The sequence below is a fragment of the Gracilinanus agilis genome, chromosome 2, assembly GCF_016433145.1.
Source record: "Gracilinanus agilis isolate LMUSP501 chromosome 2, AgileGrace, whole genome shotgun sequence".
Classification (NCBI taxonomy): domain Eukaryota; kingdom Metazoa; phylum Chordata; class Mammalia; order Didelphimorphia; family Didelphidae; genus Gracilinanus; species Gracilinanus agilis.
The window spans coordinates 225,341,528-225,362,859 of record NC_058131.1 but is presented as its reverse complement, the minus strand read 5'-3'; the positions used below and the strand labels follow the sequence as shown (position 1 = coordinate 225,362,859).

Genomic DNA, 21,332 nt, shown 5'->3' with positions numbered 1-21,332 from the left:
CCATTGCCTAGCCCTTACCACTCTTCTGCTTTGGAACCAATACATAGTATTGAATCTAAGATGGAAGGTAAGAGTTTAAAAAAAAGACTTGCAACTAAGAATAACTTAACTTTGTAAAACTGAATATAATACTTGTAATGTTTGAAATTCTTTAAAAAAAATTTTTTTTAAACCCTTACCTTCCATCTTGGAGTCAATACTGTGTATTGGTTCCAAAGCAGAAGAGTGGTAAAGGCTAGGCAATGGGGTTTAAGTGACTTGCTCAGGGTCACACAGCTGGGAAGTGTCTGAGGTCAGATTTGAACTTAGGACCTCCCATCTCTAGGTCTGGCTCTCAATCCATTGAGCCACCCAGCTGCCTCCAGTGTTTGAAATTCTTGAGAGACAGTCTTTCTTAATTTTAAAATAATTTATTAAGTGATCAGTCATGACATCCTAATTATGGTCAAAGGATTCTCTCAAATTCTCCAAAGACCCCAGAAACTCCTGGCCCATGTACTTATATACATTTTTTAGATCTCATTATTCAGCTCTTCTCTTGAATATCTCAAGACATCTCCAATTGGTAAGTAATTAGAATCCTTAGCTCTTCTCCACATCCAGAGTTGGACAGGTGATTTGTTTTAGGCCAGAAAAGAATCATTGTAAATCCTTCCTGTTCGAATCTATGCAAAAAGCAATGGAATGGATATAATCTCTGACCCAGAACCCAGATATAGGAATATACAATAATTATTCATAATATATAGGAACTGGGACTTTTCTACTGCAGGGTCCTAATATAAGATTTAATACAGTATGAAAATGAAAAAAAAATTCTCACAAGAGGAAGAAAATGAACCTTTAATGAAACTTGGAGATGCAAATGCAAGACTCAAGAGGAATGAATAAAAGTAAATAACAGACCCTTAATGTCTTCAAGGGTCATAGACAAAGTTAAATAATATACCTAGCCTAGGAGATGATCTTGTTCTATTTTGATGGTCTTAAGAGAAAGAAATGAGAGAGAAAAGGGATTGTACTATAGAGAAAAGGAGGATAAAAGTTAAGAAACTCACTATCTCACATAGTAGAGGAACATTGGAGGAAGAGTATCCAAAAATGGAGAAAGGAATGCAGGGAAGGTATATCTCAACCTCACTTTCATTTGAGCAAGGAAAGTTGAACATAAAGATTAAAAGTTTAGTATAGACATTGAATTGAACAGCAAAATAGACAGGGACAATAAGGGGAGAGTAAGGTTTTTAATAGGAAGAGTAGGATCAGGGAATAGTCATAAGCAAAACAAACTGTTTTGGAGCTTGGATTGTAAGAAGGAGATAAAAAAAAGAGGCTACCGACCTATGTTCGGATATGTGGGAAGGAAAAACAAATAGCAATGGAGCAGAAACAGATTGCTTCAGTAACCATTAATGTTAAGCAGACTCCTCTTTTACCTCCTTCTTTATAAAGAGAGGAGACAGGACAAAGGAAAGGAAAAAGTGCAAGAGGACATGATAGCAGGAAATTACACAATTAACAACCATAGTTATGAATTTGAGTATTGTAAAGTCATCTGAGAAAATAAGAGAATAGCAGAATAGATTAAACACAGAATCCAATAGTATGTTGTTTACAAGAAACACATTTGGGATATAAATTTCACACTGGAAGAGCTGGAACAGAATTTGTTATGCTTCAAGTGAATTTTAAAAGCCCAGGGGGAATCCTAATTTCAAATAAGGGAACAGTAAAAGGACTTAAGAGGGGAAACTGCATTATGCTATTGAAGAAAACTTGGCAGTTCTGTTCTCTATATTGTAGGCTCAAATGAACCAGAAAAACTAAAAAAAAAAAAATAATTCTACAGTCTAAATCCAGCATTTTTTCTAGTTCAGAGAAATACCTAGGCATTTCTCTAACACAAGACGTTTAAAAGTAACATTAAAAGGAATCTTGAACAGGGTAAAGGTCATAGTATGATAAAATACAATGTTGAGTTAACATTCTGCCCCATCTAATAGAATAGTCACCTTATTTCCTTTTTTTTTTTTTTTTTTTTTTTTTTTTTTTTTTTTTTTTTTTTTTTTGTTAAACCCTTAACTTCTGTGTATTGGCTCCTTGGTGGAAGAGTGGTAAGGGTGGGCAATGGGGGTCAAGTGACTTGCCCAGGGTCACACAGCTGGGAAGTGCCTGAGGCTGAATTTGAACCTAGGACCTCCTGTCTCTAGGCCTAACTCTCAATCCACTGAGCTACCCAGCTGCCCCCTCTTATTTCCTGAAACTATTCACTTTTTAAAAATATTCCTCTCAAAGATTGGAACTTCCTTCCTGTAATAAGAACCTTCCAATCCTTCAAGATTGGAATGATAGTACAATCTTTAAATGGGTCATAAAAAGTTATGGATCTGAACAGTATTTGGGAAATTGGCAATGATATATCTCTGACAGTTACTGAATGGTAATAGAAAGGAGTCTATATATTTCTTAGTTGTACATGACATTTTTACTATGACCATGTATTTGGGAATAAAAATCTTACAAACAAAGGTAAGTAGAAATATTAGATACATCATTTACTCACCAAATGCAATAAAATTATATTCAATAAAAGGATTTTTAAATGATTAAAAATTAATTAGAGATTAAATCTATATAATTTATAGACCCAAAAAACCAAATCATAGACAATTTCATCAAAGAAAATAAATAAAATCTTAAAGCTTATGAGATACAGCCAAAGCAATTCTAAGGGGAAAATTTATATCTAAATATTTACTTCAACAAAGAAAAGAACAGATGAATAAATTGTACATTCTGTTTGATCTACAAAAGCAAAAATCAAGAGACCCTAACTAAATACCAAAATGGGAACTCCTAAAATAAAAAAGGAGATATTTAAAGAAAAAAAATCATTGACTTGATAAAGAGAAATAGGAAGTTTTTTTTTAAACTTGATAAGATTGATAATCAAGTAGTTTAATTTTTAAAAGGAGAAGAAAACCAAGTTTGGTTTTTTAGTCAAAAATGAAAAAAAAAGTATTCACAGCAATTGAAGATATAAAAGAAAGCTACTGTACAGTTCAGTTGTAATCCATCAAACTGATAATTGATTAAATATATGAATGCAAACAATAAATTAGCTAGTTTAGCAAGAAATGGATTCTTTAACCCAATATAAGAATAAGAAATTAACCAAGTGTTAAATTTCCCGAAGGGAGAAAATACCTGATATTTTACAAGTACATGCCATAAAACATCAAAGAACAATTCTTATTTTACAGAACTTGTTGGAAAAAAATGGAAAAAGAAGGGATCCTTCCAAACTTTTTTATATGAATATGATCTTAATTCCTAAGTGAGGGAGAGACAAAACAGAAAAAGACTAATTTAAATAATAGACATGTAAAATAACTATATATATGTAATGAGGAAGAATAAGGGGTTGAGGTTGACTCTGCAGTTGTGAACCTGGATGACCAAAAGGAGGATAGTGCTCATAATAAAAATAATAGGAGTGGGGGCAGCTGGGTAGCTCAGTGGAGTGAGAGTCAGGCCTAGAGACGGGAGGTCCTAGGTTCAAAACCCGGCCTCAGCCACTTCCCAGCTGTGTGACCCTGGGCAAGTCACTTGACCCCCATTGCCCACCCTTACCAATCTTCCACCTATGAGACAATACACCGAAGTACAAGGGTTTAAAAAAAAATAATGGGAGTTTTGAAGATGGGTAGATTTTTGGGAAAAGATGACTAAGTCTTTTTTGAACATGTTGAGTTTAGATGTCTGTGAGATATTTAGTTGGAAATGTCCAATAAATAAATGGACAAGATTAGCTCAGAAGAGAGACTAGGCTTATATTAGATATGGAAGTCATTTGTTTTGAGATCACTGAACCAATGAGATATGATGAGGATATCATATCAGAGTCAAAAAATAAGAGGATCCAGGACACTTAAGAGATTGTATATGGATGTTATCAATCAATAAGCTTTTATTAAGCACTTTTTCAGTGCCAGGTACTGTGCTAAGCACTCAATATATGAAACACTAGCAAAAACAGTCCCTGACTTTATAGAACTTACATTTTAATGGCAGAGACAAGAAGTACCCAAATAGAGATATAAAAAAAAATTCATGTAGATGGAAAGTAGCTTTAGAGGGGAAAGCACTAGTAGCTGGGAGAACCACAAAGGGCCTCATATAAAATATTTCATTTAAACAGAGCCTTGAAGGAAACCAGGGACTTGGAGACAGAGTTAGGGAAAGAGAGTACTTCAGGCATGAGGAAGGGATAGTTAGTGCAAATGTATAGATGGAATCCCCTGTGCGGACGGCAAGCAAACCAGCATGAGTAGACAATAGAGCATAATATAGAGGAGAATAATATTCAAGAAGACTTAAAGATAGGAAAGAGTCATGTTATGAACAATTTTAAATTCTAGGAGTTGATATTTCTTTAAGGTAATAAGGAACTGCTGGAATTTGAGTAGATGTTGGGGAGGACATGGCCATACTTATACTTTAGGAAACATATTAGTAGCTGTATGGGAGATGGAGTGGGATAGAGATATCTGAGGAAGGGAAATCAGTTATGAGGCTACTGGAATAGTCCAAGGCAAGAAGTAATGAGGGTTCAAACCAGAGCAGTGGTTGTGTAAGTATAGAGAATGTGATAGACTTGAGACATATGGAGAAAGAAATGAAAAGATTTGGCCATTTTGAGGATCTAATGAAAGGCAACACAAGAATCCTCAATTTGTTAGGAAATTATAACTGAAAATTTTAATAACTTACGCAAAGTCACATTGCTAGTAGTAGAACTAGATAGCAAAATTAGATCCAGTTCCAAATCTGTTTTCTACTATTACAGTATAACTACACATTAAATAATTATATTAAATTATTGATTGAAGAAGTAAGATTGTGAACAGGTATGACTAGAAGAATGGTTTTGCCCTTGATGATGATAGAGAAGCTCTGAAAAGAAATGTCTTTAAGTAGAAAGATAATCCGTTTTGCATTGGGTATGTTTTAATTTGAGAAGATTCTGGAACATGTCAGATAGGTAAATGAAGAATCAAAAGAGAGTGTTGATATGAAACCTAGGAGGAGAGAGTATCCAGGAAGGAGAGATTAATTATATTGCAGAGAGTTAATAAAGAATAAAAACTAAGTAAAGGGTCATTGAATTTGGTAATGAAGAGATTACTCATAACTTTGGACGCACCAATTTTTTTGAGTACTGGGGTTGAAAGCCAGATTGTAATGGTTTTAAGATATTAAGAGGAAAGAAATAGAAGTGGGGAAAGTAGATAGCTTTTTCTTAGAAGTTGATTATGAAAGGGAAGACATATAGGACAGTAGCACAAGGAGATGCAGATTAATTTAATGTAGGTATTTAATGTGTAGTTATACTGTAATGGTAGAAAATGGATTTGGAATTGGATCTCATTTTGTTATCTAGTTCTACTAGTGTGACTGGGTAAATTATTAAATTTCTCAAAGTTATAATTTCTTAATCTGCAAATTGAGGATTCTTGTGCAACCTTCATTTTTGGGATTATTTTAAAGAGGAAATAATGTATATAGAAGACTTTGTAGACGATAAGAAATCAATTTATATAGCATAAGAATAAGATATATGCATATCAATAATAATGATGAACAATAAACATTTATTAAGTGCCTATTATGTGCCAGGCACTGTGCTAAGCACTGGGAATACATATATGGAAGGGTGTGCTATTCTGTGTGGGGGATATGATGAAGTGAGTCAGAGAAGGCCCAAAGTCATATAGCCACGTAAGAAAGGAGATGCTTGAGTTAACTCTTTCTTTAAAGGGAAGTTTGGAATTCAAGGCCTTACTCTCCAGAGAGGCAAAGGTTTGTGATTTCTTGGTATGTCAAGACTGGTGAGATTTTACAGGATGATGAAATTATCCCTAAAATGAGGATGTCTTTTTTTATGAGCAATTTAGGAAAGGATCAAACAAGCAAATCAGTTTAGTTACACTTACATGGTGCTATGCCACAGAAAGTATTTTGGCGCTGGCTATCATGAAATACTGTAATATATATCCCCCTGTTCCACAAACATTTAATAAATACTTCGTATCTAAGATTACAGTAGTTGGCATTTAGAAAGTACTTTAATGGTTACAAAGTGCTTTGCATTCACAGAAAGGGGCTTTTATTTATTCCAGCTTCTTTATTTTATATAAAAAGAAATTGGGCTGAAGAGGTTCACTTGCCCAAGGCATATAACTGGTAAGTGACAGAATTCAGATCTGAACATGTGTTCTCTCTTCAAATCCAATATTTTCACTACACTCTTCACATTTCATTTGATCTTCCTTATAACCCTGAGGTGTGTACTACAGATGAAGATCATATATTTAGAGCTAGGTGGTTCTAAGAGACCATCTAGTCCAACTCTCATTTTACAAATGAGAAACCGTCTCAGAGAGGACAACTGACTTTCTTTTGATCATAGAGTTTGTGTTGGAGATGAGATTTGAACCCAAATCTTTCTGATTGCAAATTCTTATTATTAAATTCCCTTATTGGAGGGAGACTCACTGATGACAATTTAGGGATCTAGTGACATTGGTGAGTGCTTTAATTATCCTTAGGGCTCCATTATTCCAAATTTTTTTTTTGCATAGGGTCCTAGAATTTCTAAAACAAATTTATTTGCACTAATTTTTTCAATTGTTGGCAATATGAGGATTTTTTTTTAACTCAAGCTTAAGTTCCCAAAGCAGGGTATTTGCTAATCTGGGAGGAAGGTATCTTAGTTTACTTTCCTTGACTACCAGTGAACTTGAATATATTCACTTTGGCAGTAGTTTACATAGATCAAAATAGACGTTAGGGGTTTGTGTAGGTATATACAAAAAGAGAATCCATAATTCATTTCATTAAGGAGTAGAACTTTTTAATAATGATTATAAAAATATACTTAAAATAGAGGTTTCATTTCTGGCCTTCATTTTTAGTTAAGTTTAAATGTTTTTGCAAACTTTTTTTGGCTTTAATGTTAATTGATGAAGGTGACATTTAAAAATCATTGTTTCATTTGCTCTAATTCATGTCTTTTACCAACACAAATAGTTCCTGTCTCTGAATGGTGTATTTGAAGAGCATTATCACTGAGAAAAATCAGGTGACCTATCTGTTAGCTAACAAAATCTGCTCCAAGGTGTATTATATCAGCTAGCTTAAAGCACAAAAGCTCTGTAGTGCTTTGTGCTTTGTGAGAAAAGGGTAGTTGCTATTCAACCTACCCTAGAGGCATGTGCAGGTTATACCACAAACCAACCATGGTGCCTGCCTGTCTGACCTTGCAAAGTAAAACTTAAGAGTCATCACTGTGTATTTGCCATGGCTTTCCTATATTTTGTCTGCAGAAGTGGAAGGAAGCCGGGATCCCTGTGTTGGCCTACCATATGTCAATACAGAGAATATAAACTACCTGATCAATATTACATTACTGGGACATAAATGCTGGGATATCTCTTGTCCTACAGAATTACTAGGACTGGTCCACATCGAAAATACTCATTTGCTTATGGTCAGAGAACTGATATCTATATTAGTCTCAGATTGATACTATAAAGTTCAGATAGAAGTTAACTCAGCCCATAGGTTAGCTTGAATTTTAATAGGTTAAAATTTGAGTTTGGGCTTAGGTTTTATCATTTTCTTGATGATGCTTATAGCAGCTGGTTCACTGGAAATTATAGTATATAAAATTGATAGAGACCTTAGGAATGAATTTAACTTTTTTTTAAACTGTCTTAAGTTTTAAAAAAATTCTGTACTTTATAAACAATGACAACAAAAAGAAAGTTTCCATATATTATTAGGCAGAGTAGATATGAGGATTAAGTATGAAACTGTGGCTATTATGTACATTGCCTTTCTTTTGAATTATATATTTAATATGTTCATTTCAAAACTGTCCTGCTTATCTATTTTTCCTATACCTGTGCATTTAAAAATACTTCAATAACTATCTTTTCTTTTTTTTTTTTCTTCTGACAGTACTATTTCTAGCTCCTCTCTTTCCAGCAATTCTCTCTCTTAATTGGAGGAGGTAAAAAAGAAAAAACAAAATATTAGTAACAGTTAAATAAAATTTGTTCACATATTGGCTGTGTCCAGAAATAGCTGTCTTATTCTACTCATTGAGACCATTGCCTTCTCTGTTAGCCTGCATTATCATTGCTTCTTTGGAGTAGAGGGGTCAAACACCCAGCTTACACCTAGAATATTTATTAGTATGGGCTAACCAGATTTAAATCAATTGGGAAATATTTAACAAAATAAACATATAGTAAAGCAATGTTAATATTTAATCAAAATAGTTTCCCTAGAGATCCTTATGTATAGTTTATTGACCCCCTTCTATTTGAGTGTGAAACTAAAGCTCTGGAATATAGTTGGTCATTTTCATGGATCACGTTTCTTAATTCTCTGCACTCTAGGATCTTGGATTTTAATAGGGGAAAACCACTTGAAGAGGAAGCAGGCCACATGGTGTGGAGATGGTCAGGAATAGTGTGGGGGCCTGGGTACAGACCAGATAAGGTGAAAGCTTGCTTATCAGAGCTTGAAGTCCAAGGTTCTGTTGAGAAGAGGAAGAGGATAATGACTGTAGGCTAGTCTCATCTAGGCATTATAGTCTAATGTGGAAATGGCCTAGTTCCAAGCAAGATAAAGTGAAAGCTTACCTACCAGGTCCTAATGATCCAGGAGCACAGTCCAGGGTTTGGGATGGCCTTGGGGAAGGGAAGAAGAGAGAAAAGGCAGGAGTACTGGAAGCATAATATAGAGAGGTTTAGGTGTTTAATCTGATGTGGAGGGGTGCTAATTGAGGTAGGGGGAAGCAGACTAGGTTGAAATTAGGGAATATTTATCAATTTATTTTGTCCAAATCCTGGTTTTTGATGAGGAATTGTGTGAAGAAAAGGCAAGGAAGGTAAGTTAGTGCTAAATTGTGGAGGGTTTTCGATACAAAGCTAAAAAGTGCATTTTTTGTAGGCAATAGTCATTGAATAGGGGAATGACTTAGTCAGACATGTATTATGAAGACAAATTTGGCAGTATAAAGGGTTGACAGTGAGGAGATACTAGAAGCAGAGAGAACAGTGAGGAGGATTTTAAAGGAGTCTAGTGAGGGGCAATGAGGGCCTGAACTGGGTGGGGTTTCAGACTAAATACCAGAGAGATCGTGTAGGTAGTGTAGGTGCAAATAAAACAGGATATAGGCTCAGCTGAAACTTTGAGAGAGGAATACTGATTTTGAGTTAGATTATACTTCTTATAGTTTATTGTTTAGTAGATATTCTAATTAGTGAAGTCCTAAGTGCCATATGCTTTCAATTGAGCTCCCTTCTAAAAGCGATGGGTAATGAAGAAAAAGCTTAATTCATTTAGTACAGTTAGAACAAGAATCACATGAATCAGTTTTTGCCCTTAAGGAGTTTATATTCTACTAGGGAATGCAGTATACACAGATAAGTTGAACTGGGTATTTTAAGGAAGGATAGAGCATATGTGTTAGAAGATGGGATTGAAGAAACTAAGGATTCTGAGTGGTAGAAATAAAAGCTTGTTTATACTGAAAGTGGAATTCTATACTGATGAAAACAAAGGATCTTTATAGCATCTTCGTGCAAATTAAGAATATTAAAATGTTTGTAACTTAGTTAATAAAAACAACTTGCTGGTGGCACTTAAAAGAAAAATGAATTTTTTCCCCAAATATGCACTTCATTTTTAGATACAAGGTGCCATTTATCATATAGTTGAGATTCTATTTCCCACATAATCTGAGATTAATATTTTGCATATAGTATAATAAAACTAGATTTTAATAAACTTGTTTTTAAATGTGTTACATTTAATTTTTTATTTTAATAGAAGTTAGTGGTAGGTTGAAGATTTATTTCAAAATAGCCACTGAATGACAATACAAAGCAGTAGAAAGAGCAGAATCAGGAAACTTGAATTCTAATTCCATCTTTGCTACAACTGCTTTTAGACCTCCATTTCCTCATCTATTAAATTGTTAGATCAGAAATAGAAAGTATATTCTAATTCCAACATTTGACTCTTTTGTGAATTTTAGTGGAATAACACTATATAGGTCCCGAAAACTTTTAAAGAGAAATGTGTCAAATTTTTAAAGAGATGCCTTGAGTGGAGTTCTTTTTAAGAGTTTGTATGTGGAAATTTCTTTTTCATGGAAGGGGCGTAGATGAAAGCATGTGTGTGAATGTGATTATGTATTTGTTTTGGTTTTGAATTAGGCGAAATTTAGTCTCATTTTGCCAACTTCATGGAATATCATTTAATCATGTAGTTGTGTGACAGAGTTATAAAGTAATTCCATAGAAAAATAGTGTCTTGAAAATTGCTTTATAGAATATCTTACCTGAATATTTGTCTGATTTAGAAGGATATTGATTTCTTAGCTTTCTGTAAAGGTTTTTGGTGTGTATGTATGTTTTTATCACAGTTTTCAAAGATATTTTAAAAATAAAATCATGGGGACACTATGTGGTTCAGTGGATTGAAAGCCAGGCCTAGAGACAGGAAGACCTGAGTTCATATATGGCCTCAGATACTTCCTACCTTTTTGCCTCAGGGCAACTTGCTTAACCCCCATTGTCAAGCCCTTACCATTCTTTTGTCTTAGAACCAATATATAGTATTGTTTCTAAGATAGAAGGTAAGGATTTTTTTAAAATTGTAACCTTAAATGTAGTAATGTAATCATTTAAACTTTTTTTTTTTTTTAAACCCTTAACTTCTGTGTATTGGCTAATAGGTGGAAGAGTGGTAAGGGTGGGCAATGGGGGTCAAGTGACTTGCCCAGGGTCACACAGCTGGGAAGTGTCTGAGGCTGAATTTGAACCTAGGACCTCCCGTCTCCAGGCCTGACTCTCAATCCACTGAGCCACCCAGCTGCCCCCATTTAAACTTTTGAAAACAGAAATACCAAGGATGTGATTATTTTCATAATCATAAACCAAAGTTACTTGTAATGACCTAACAAGGAGGTACTTTCTTGTCATGTAAAAAAATACATATATAAAGCATTTATTTATTTCTACATTCCTTTTTTGGGGAAAAGGAGAATAAAAATATATATTGCCAACTAATTTGCATTTCAAAAGTTAATTTTATGTCATTTGGACTTTTATTTGGAATTTGGATGACTTGGCTACTTAAAATCCAGGTCAGTGGAACAAAAGTGTTAGCAGATTCTACTAAACTGGGGTAAACTTTAAGTACAGAATAAATGAAGGACTATATGAATCTTGTCTGAGAACCAGCCCAAGTTCAGAGTTGGCTTCATGAAGAGGCCTTAGGAAGAATTTTTCATTCACAGCAACACTTGGATGATGGACCATCTATTGATTTTTTTATCTGAATGGGAGATGGGGCAATATTCATGCAAATGAAAGTCCTTAAGGTCTACAAGTAATGGAATTTGGAACATATTTTCCATTGGAAATAGTGTTACAAGGGAAGATAGGTTATTTTTCCTGTTTAGCCCTCAAAACACTATCTAGTGCCATAGTGGAACTATATAATATTGATAATATTGTAGAGCAGGGGTTTTGAACCTTTTTTATGTCATAGACTTCTTTAGAAGTCTGGTAAAACCTGTGGAACCCTTCCTAGACTAATTTTTTAAAAATAAAATATGCAGGATTACAAAAGAAAATGATTATATTGAAATAGTTGTAAAATATATTTCAAGACTCCAAGTTACTCTTAGGCTAGAGAACCTGCCATTTATAACATTCATCCTATAGTGTAATGTGTTATGAGTGTGAATTGCAGATGTCTAGAACATTTCTTTTTCTGCTGCAGTCTCAATAATAAGATTCCTCTCTGACTTATACAAATACTCAAGGGCAATGGTTTTCAGAAGCAGTAGGAACTCTGGCTTTCCTTGAACAGCAGGAGTGAGGAAGAATAGAAACAGTATGTATATATTGCCCCATCATTCATGAAACCAAGTGGAGATGAGTTAGTCATGAAATAAGATATGGCATTAAGGTAGGTAAAAGCAATTAAAATATATAATATTTTTATCTCAACAATAGTGATCCTGACTTGCATCATCATAGAATTTGTTTTGCTTAATTTAATTATAAAGAGGTCATGTAGAGGGGTCTTGGTTTTTTCATGAGTCATATATGAATTAGTAAAGAATAGAATGACAACCCTATCAAAAAAAAGGTTTTATTTTCCTTTTCTAATTTTTCTAATTCTGTTCTTTCAGTTGGGTTAGTTTTCTGTTATTCATTGCTCAAAAGTCTTAGCTACATCCCAAGGTCCAAGTCAAATCTTACATAAGCCTTTCTTTATGTGTCAACCTAGCCCATAGTGATATCCTTCTAATACAGACTGTCTTCTGCTTTCATTTACAGTTTCATACTTATATGTACAGTGTTATAATTTTTTAAATTGCTACATATTTTAATCTTTCCAAGTAGATTTTAAGGTCCCGAAAAATAGGGATTGTACTGTCTTAGACTTATTTGTGTTATCCATAAAGCCTAGCACAGTTTCTTGTCCATAACAGATGCTAAATAAGTAATTATTACTACTACTACTAATAATAAGCAAATGCTAGACTTCTTAAAATTTAATAACCTTTCATTTTTGCCCACAAGCAAGCACTACAGTTGTTGATTTCTACTGTTATTTTCATGCATATGTTTTGTACTAATTGGAATTTATATCATGGTTTTATGTAATTGCAAAAAACTTAACTCTAAAGCCTGTTTGATTTTAATATGTATATTTTATTTGTTTATTAGTTTTTTTGGTTTATTTTGTATTTTTTTTTACCCCCTTTCTATTTGTTGCATAGAGAAGCTGCAACCAGTTTTGCAATTTCCCAAGTCGCAAATGGACGTCTATAATGATAGTACTAACCTGACATGCCGCAATGGACACCTCCAGTCAGGTGGGTTTGGGTTAACTAACATTTATGTAAGTGAGTACCCCTTTTAACTTCAGACCATTAGCTTGCATGCAAAATTGGATCAACTAATTCCACACTTAACTGGAATATGTTTTTCTACTTTAGAAGTTTTAGTTTTCCACTTTCATGAGGCTCTGTTGATTACTACTCTGACTTTAAATGGCATGCCTTTTTTTCTTGTGTTTTCTTATTGCTTATGATATATACAAGTAAAATTTTATTAGAAAGATTCAGTCCATTTAATATGTGATTAACGCTTTTCCTAATTGATTTTTTTATTTTTATTTTAAACATTTATTAATATTTATATTTTAGAAAAGTTAACATGGTTACATGATTTATGCTCTTACTTTCCCCTTCACATCCCCCCCCCCCGATTTCCCTCCTCCCCTGGCCGATATGCATTTCCACTGGTTTTAACATGTGTCATTAATCAAGACCTATTTCCAAATTGTTGATAGTTGCATTGGTGTGGTACTTTCGATCCCCAATCATGTCCTCATCAACCTATGTATTCAAGTAGTTGATTTTCTTCTGTATTTCCTCTCCTGCTGTTCTTCCTCTGAATGTGGGTAGCGTTCTTTACTATAAATCCCTCAGAATTGTCCTGTGTCATAGCCTTGCTGCTAGTACAGAAGTCCATTACATTCAATTTTATCAGAGTATATCAGTCTCTGTGTACAGTGTTCTTCTGGCTCTGCTCCTCTCTGCATCAATTCCTGGAGGTCTTTCCAGTTTACCTGGAACGCCTCCAGTTTGTTATTCCTTTTAGCACAATAGTATTCCATCACCAGCATATACCACAATTTGTTCAGCCATTCCCCATTTGAAGGGCATGCCCTCATTTTCCAGTTTTTTGCCACCACAAAAAGCACGGCTATAAATATTTTCATGCAAGTCTGTTTATCTATGATCTCTTTGGGGTACAAACCCAACAATGGTATGGCTGGATCAAAGGGCAGGCATTCTCTTATAGCCCTTTGAGCATAGATCCAATTTGCCATCCAGAATGGTTGGATCAGGTCACAGCTCCACCAGCAATGCATTAATGTCCCAATTTTGCCACATCCCCTCCAACATTCATTACTCTCCCCTTCTTTCATTTTAGCCATTCCTAATTGATTTTTAAAGTTCATTTTTACAGAAATTACATGAAACTTATATTTTTGGGTCTTTTAGACTATGGTAGTAATTTTTAAAAGTAATATGGTGTAGGGGATAGCTCTGTGACCCTGGACAATTCACTTACCCCCATCACTTAGCCCTTAACCACTCTTATGCCTTGGAACCAATACCTGGTATTGAATCTAAAGCAGAAAGTAAAGGATTTTTTTTTCTTAAAAAGTAATACGGGGGGCAGCTGGGTAGCTCAGTGGAGTGAGAGTCAGGCCTAGAGACAGGAGGTCCTAGGTTCAAACCCGGCCTCAGCCACTTCCTAGCTGTGTGACCCTGGGCAAGTCACTTGACCCCCATTGCCCACCCTTACCAATCTTCCACCTATGAGACAATACACCGAAGTACAAGGGTTTAAAAAAAAAAAAAGAAAAAGAAAAAAGAAAAGAAAAGTAATATGGTAGAATGTATTTTGTAATATTTTTACTATTTTAATTGTTTTTGAGTTTTAATTTATCTATTATAATTATGCTTTAATGTGTACATTATGCATATATCTTTATATATAGTTTATGAATATTGTATTATAATATTAAAAGTTTGAATCCAGGTTTATGTAGCGAAACTGTTTGTAATGTTCAGACAATTCCATTCAATCACTTTGGAATAGAAGAAATTTATTACACTTCATAAGTCAGTGGCAAAACTAAAAAGAATCCTTATAACAAATACACGTAGTGAATCAAAACCACAGTGGTCATATCTAAAAATATTTGTCTCATTCTGCATCTTGAGTCTATCACTTCTCTGCCAGGAGGTAGTTAGCATGTTTCTTCATCAGTCCTCATTGATAGTCATTGCCTTAGTCAGAGTTCTTGAGTCTTTCAAGGTTATATTTCTTTATAGTATGATTTTTGAATTATAAATTATTTTGGTTTGGTATTGGCTTTTATAAGTCTTCCTAGGATTCTCTGAAACCATCACTGTCACTGTATTTTCTAATGTAATTCATTGACCATAATTAGTTTACTCATTTCCCAATTTGTGGGGTTTTTTAAATTTCCAGTTTTTTGTTTTTTCATTAAAGAGAGCTACTATAAGTGTTTTTGAACACATGGGTTTTTTTTTAATCACTTTTTGATATAAACATAGTAGTGCTATCTAAAGCAAAGGTTATATACAGTTTGCTGAATTTAGGAGCATAATTACCAATTATTTTTCAGAATGGTTGGACTAATTTCCTATTTTGACAATAGCATATTAATGTGCCTATTTTCCTACACCCGTATAAACAATTGTCATTTTTCCTTCATCTTTCTGATGGTTATGAGGTGTGTAGCATTTGAATTTTAACAAAGGGTAAACTGAGGCAAATCTCGGCACAAGGTAACATTTATTAGCAGGGACATGCTACCTGTCAGTAAATGAGTTAATGGATTTCATTTATACCAAAGACCGCTGAGCAAGAGGACAATTCCCCTCATATAGGTTTTGAGAAGTATAGAACAAAGAACAGAACAAGGCAGATGAAGTCATGGGATTAAGGACAGTATGGTTAGTTACAGAGCTGAGGCAAAGGGAGTAACATGATTGGGTGGAAATTTGGTAATGGGGGCTAGCAACGCCTCCCTCCTTCTGCTCTTCTGAGACTAAGAAGTGCTCATTGTTGGAGTACAGGTGCAAAATAGTAGCCCAAACTTTCAGACAGCAAACCAGATATCCCTGAAGGATAGGTTGGTGGTATAAAGATATCAGGTCTGACTCTCTTTCTCACATATCCCCCAAGGTTAGCAAGAGAGCTGGATATCTAAACTTAAACCATTGCAGACCAGCTGAATTCTGAACTAAGTTCATATACAAAGAGCCACGACTTAAGCAATTACAGGACAAAATCAATTACTTATAAATAGGATCAAAAGATTAAAAAAATACAGTATCAATTTTCATTTTCTCAGGTGAAATTTCATAGATGCTTAAATTTGCATTTCCTTAATTCTTAGTAAGATAGAATATTTTTCCATTTGTTTAATGAGAATTTGGGTTTCTTTCCTTAAAAACTGTTAATATGCTTTCACAACTTATCTATTGGGGAATGACTCTTAAAAATTTGAATTTGTACCTTATATATCTTGGATATGAGACCTTTGTCACAGAAACCTGCTGTGACATTTTCCCCCAGTTAGCTCTTTTAATTACATTCATTTTGCTTTTTCAAAAACCATTTTAATTTTACATAATTGACATTATCCACATTATCTTCTGTATCCCTCTGTGGTCATGAACTCTTCTTGCCCAGTACATAGTTCTGAAAAGTATTTTCTTCCTTTTTCTGCTAACTTCTTTTATCATTTGACTTTTTATGTCTTAAGACATATATAATATATTTTCACATATATAATATACATCCACTTGGAATTTATCTATGTATATAAGTGAGATGATGATTTACATCTAATTTTGGTCAGAAGTACATTCCAGCTTTTTTAAAACCTTACCTTCCACTTTAGAATCAATACTATGTAGTGGTTCCAAGGCAGAAGAGTGGTAAGGGATAGGCAATGGGGGTTAAGTGACTTGCCCAGGGTCACACAGCTAGGAAGTATCTGAGGTCAGATTTTAACACAGGACCTCCTGTCTACGCCTGGCTCTCAATCCACCCAGCTGCTTCCTATTTTCTAGTTTTTCCAGCAGTTTTTGTCAATCAGTGAGTCTTTACCCCAGTAGTTGGGATCTTTTGACTTATTGAATACTATGTCTATTTGTTTCTGAATGTTGAATACCTTATCTGTTCTTTGATCAACCTTTGTTTAAATCATTATCAAATAGTTTTGCTGATGACTTTTTTGAAGTTTAAGATCTGATATTATTCACCTCTCTCCCCTCAACTTCCTACTATTTTCACGAGGTCCTTTATGTTTCTTGTGTTACTCTATATGAATTTGATTAGCTTTTCTGACTCTATAAAGGAATTGGTAGTTTAACTAGTTGAATAAGTAATAAATTAATTTAGGTAGTATCACCCTGCACACCCTCAAAATTATCTTTGTTGATCCTTAAATGTGGTGTCTGCATCTGTGCATAGTAAATACTCGGTATGATAAAGTATATTGGGACAGTCATTTCTTCAGTACTGGCTGCTATTCTTTTCTTAAAGCAGCCTTAGATGGACAGACTTTTTACTTATCCTCTAAGTTCTATAGTATTTGGAAAGGTTCTAGGATCTTGAGATTTTTTTGCATTCTATCTTTGTTGTATAGCAAATTATGCTTTTGTCTAAGATCATATTGCTTATAATGAAAAATATTATAAACATTATTAGGTAACTTAAACTAATGGTTTCTTTAATTATATTTAAATAAAACATACTTTTACTGTGAACCAAAACCTTCTGAATAAATTTTTCAGACTATGAAACCAGGAACAATGGGTAGAAGTTGCAAAGAGACAAATTTAGACTTAGAAAAATTTATTAACTACTAGAACTATCCAAAAGGGTAATTGGTTACCTTAGGGAGAAGCTCCTCAAGGAGCTTATATTCTTATGAGGGGAACACAATATGTTCATAGAGAAGTATAAACAATATATATTAAATGAATGCAAGGTAGTTTTGGGAAGGAGGGTACTATCAGTGGGTGAATGATTCCCTTTCTGGGCTTCATTTTTGTTTCCTGAAAAAATAAAGGTATTGTATTAGATGTTATTAGAGGTCCTTTTCATCCCTAAAATATAATGGTGCCATTAAAAAGATGTGTGGCCAAACAAGGAGGTTGGCCAATCATTTATTTAAAGTGAACATGATAAATGAGCAGTCCACATGCTGAACTAATATTGATTAAAAAAAAAAAAAAAAGAACCTGAGAGAGGCTTCCAGAGTGCTAAAATAGATCCTCGTAGGGGATTTATAAAAGTACATAGTCTAATCTCTCACAAGATCAGAAAAATATGAAAGAGTTGTATTATCATTTGTTGGAGGGTAATCCCACACCCATGAGATTATGAATCCATTGAAATATGGATATATATTTATAATGTTCTTTTAAGAAGTTTATTAAGTACCTGCTAAGTACAAAACACTTTAGGGCTTGGGATGAAATAAAAGTTTCATCTAAGGAATCATACCTATGCTTATGGAAGCTCTTGATATATAATAGGAGCCATATGATAGGTATACAAATAACTAAAGTAGAAAATAATACAAATTAAATGGACAAGAGAGGTATAAACAAAGAGATATGTGAGGTCCCTGTTGACCTGGTTATTACCAGTTAGTTGGGGGATGTTGGAGAAAATGAACTTTAGTTTTAGTTTTTTTTAAGCCCTTATCTTCTTAGAATCTAAGTATTGGTTCCAAGACAGATGAGTGGTAAGGACTAAACAATGGGGTTAAGTGACTTATTCAGGATTACATAGCTAGGAAGTATCTGAGGCCAGATTTGAGTCTAAGGATCTCACATCTCTAGGCCTAGTTCTCCATCCGCTGAGCCACCTTAATGTAGTTTTAAAGCATTGGTGAAAATTCAATAAAACAGAGGGAGAGAGGAGAACATTCCAGGTATAGGGAACAGTATGAATAAAAACCTACCATTCTTCCCAATTTCCCAGGTGTTGAGGGCCCCACCTTTCTTTAAGTAATCTATGCCTCTTCCTTGATTTTTCAGTTTTACTAATTTCCTATAGCCAATAACTTCTCATTTGTGCTGTTGGAACAGCTTCTTTATAGGGTTTCCTGCCTCTAATCTTTCTTCAATACAATCTATTTTCCACATAAATGACATAGATATTCATAGAGCTCATTTGTGACCATCTTATTCCCCTGTTCAAGAAGCTTTAGGAAAAATACATATCTTGTTTGTCATTTAAAGCCCTTCATACTTTGGTTCCAGTCCATCTTTCTAGGCTGATTAGACATTATTTATCTTCAGTCTAACTAGCACAATTGCTCTTCCTGTGAAAAACAGTCTGTCTTCCCTTTCTGTAGCATTAGATTGCATCTCATACCCCAGGATGCATTCTCTTTACCTCTTAGAACCCCAAGATCACTTCAAAATTCAACCCAGCTGCTGCCTCTTCATTTCCCTAGTTGTTAGCACTTTTCATTCCTTTCCTCCCCTATCATTATGGATGTTTTTTTTATTTTCCTGTGGATATATATCCTTACTACCAGAAAAAAATGTGAGTTCACCAAGGATAGGCACTATCTTTTGTATTTGTATCTCTAGCATGGTGTCTGGCACATAGGCAGTTATTAAATGGGAAAGGGGAAGGGATTTATAAGCATTTATAAGGTACCTACTATATGCTATTTGTGGTAAATGCTTTACAAATATTACCTCTTTTGATCTTTACAATAACCCTGTGAAGGAGGTGCTATTATTTTCCCCATTTTACAGTTGAGGAAACTGAGACAAACAGAGATTCAGTGACTTGCCCAGGATCATACAGCTAGGAAATGTCTGAGACCAGCACTGTGCTCGCTGTGGCACCTAACTGTTTCAAATGCTTGAATGATCGATTATTGAGGAAAAATATAGGTTATATACTGAGAATATACTTCAATGACTGGAGCACAATGAGAGATAAGTCTAGAAAAGCAGAGAATCTGATTGTAAGAGATTTTGAATATCAAACAGAGGAATTTTGATTGTTCATCAGTATGAGATAGGGATCCACTGTTGAGTTTAAGGGGATCTTAAAAAAAAAACCAGTCCTTAAGGGAGAAGGTATCTAAAGTGCAACCTGCCTCACCTTCCATTAGTCCCGTGTTTGCAAAGATGTAGCATGCATGCCCCAGTGTGCCAGAGGGGGCTGCTCTGTTCCCCCTCTCTACCCTACCTCTGCCCAGCAGCCCACTGCAAGCACTTCCTCCCTCCACTATCTGGAGTAAGGCAGGGGCTCACAGGGGGCTTGAAGGTGCAGTTTGGGCAAGTGATCTCTAAAAGTTTCACCAATGCTGCTAGCCCATCTGAGAGACTTAGCCAAAAAAAAAAACAAAAAAAAAAACATATGAACTAATAGGCCAATAGGACTGAACCACTTGTTCAGTTCATCACTACAGTTATGTGATTTAATTCTCCTGGGTGTGATCCTTCCAAGTTTGGATGGATATTTACTTGAAATTAATGCAATATGCATCCAAATGAATTTTTCCACAAGTGGTACAACACTGAAAAACTCTTTAGATGCCTTTGGCATAAAGAGTGTAAGCCTCACAAGATGATTTGGTGTGGAGAGAGAGCAATTGAGACCTTTTACGCCCTTGGAATACAGTTAATGTGAGTGTTAATAAAGGTCTGCCTTTATTAAGTTGGTCATGTATTAACAGTAGAAAGGAATCATCAGGTACAAGAACTGTCACGGACATAGAATTAGGAGGTGTTGGTAAGGAAATAAATGAGGCAAAGAGTCTAAGAGAGCACCCTTGTTATAAACATAAGAGTCTATGGAAATATTAGTGCTATCAAGAGAAATAGTGAAATCAGAAAGAGAACTAGAATTTCCGAAAAAAGACTTCAGTGTTGGATGTACAATGAGTTTGAGATATTAGTTGGACATTTAAATGGATTCCATAGGAAATTGAAAATGCATTCTGGAGCCCAGAAGGGAGGTCCTTGAGCCCTCTTTTTAGGGGTAGAAGATGAAGAATATCAAGTAGTTCATCCTGTTTGGAAGATTGCATGCATTTAAGTTTCAAGTCTTTGGTTCATTATTATAGATAGCAGGTGGTATAGAGGGTAGAGCCCTGGACTTTGAGTCAAAAAGACCTGACTGAATTCAAATCTGATCTCAGATACTTATTAGCTCTGTGACCTTCTTCAGGCCACTTAACTTTTGTTTGCCTCAGTTTCTTCATTTGTAAGATAGTAATAATAATAGCACTTACTTCCCAGAGTTATGAGGATCAAATGAAATAATATTTTTAAAGTGTTTTGCAAACCTTTGACCATTTTACAAATGCTACCTGTTATTATTAGAAGGCATCATTGCATAGTAAACAGAAGACTGGTCTTAAAGTATTGAAGGGCTAGATTAAAATCCCACCCCTGAATCTTAGTAATTATGTGACCATGAGTGAGAAAGTTTAATTTTTCTGAGCCTCAGCTTGTTTAATTGTAAAATGGGGAATAATATTACCTAGCCAAGGGATTTTTTTTTATTTTTTTTTACATTTATTAATATTCATTTTTAACATGGTTACATGATTCATGCTCCTCCTTTCCCCTTCAACCC

General features: G+C 34.5%; 1 protein-coding gene across 4 annotated transcripts in view; it reads left to right on the top strand.

Moving 5' to 3' along the window:
- The window catches only part of SPAST (spastin), a 100,113-nt gene that overhangs the window by 22,969 nt on the left and 55,812 nt on the right, over positions 1–21,332 (top strand). For 2 of the 4 annotated variants that reach the window (XM_044663694.1, XM_044663693.1), the window contains exon 4: positions 12,878–12,973. The exons of the other annotated variants lie outside the window; for them this stretch is intronic. In XM_044663694.1, coding sequence (XP_044519629.1) covers positions 12,878–12,973 — 96 coding nt within the window. The remainder of the gene's footprint in view (positions 1–12,877; positions 12,974–21,332) is intronic. 4 annotated transcript variants of the gene reach the window in all.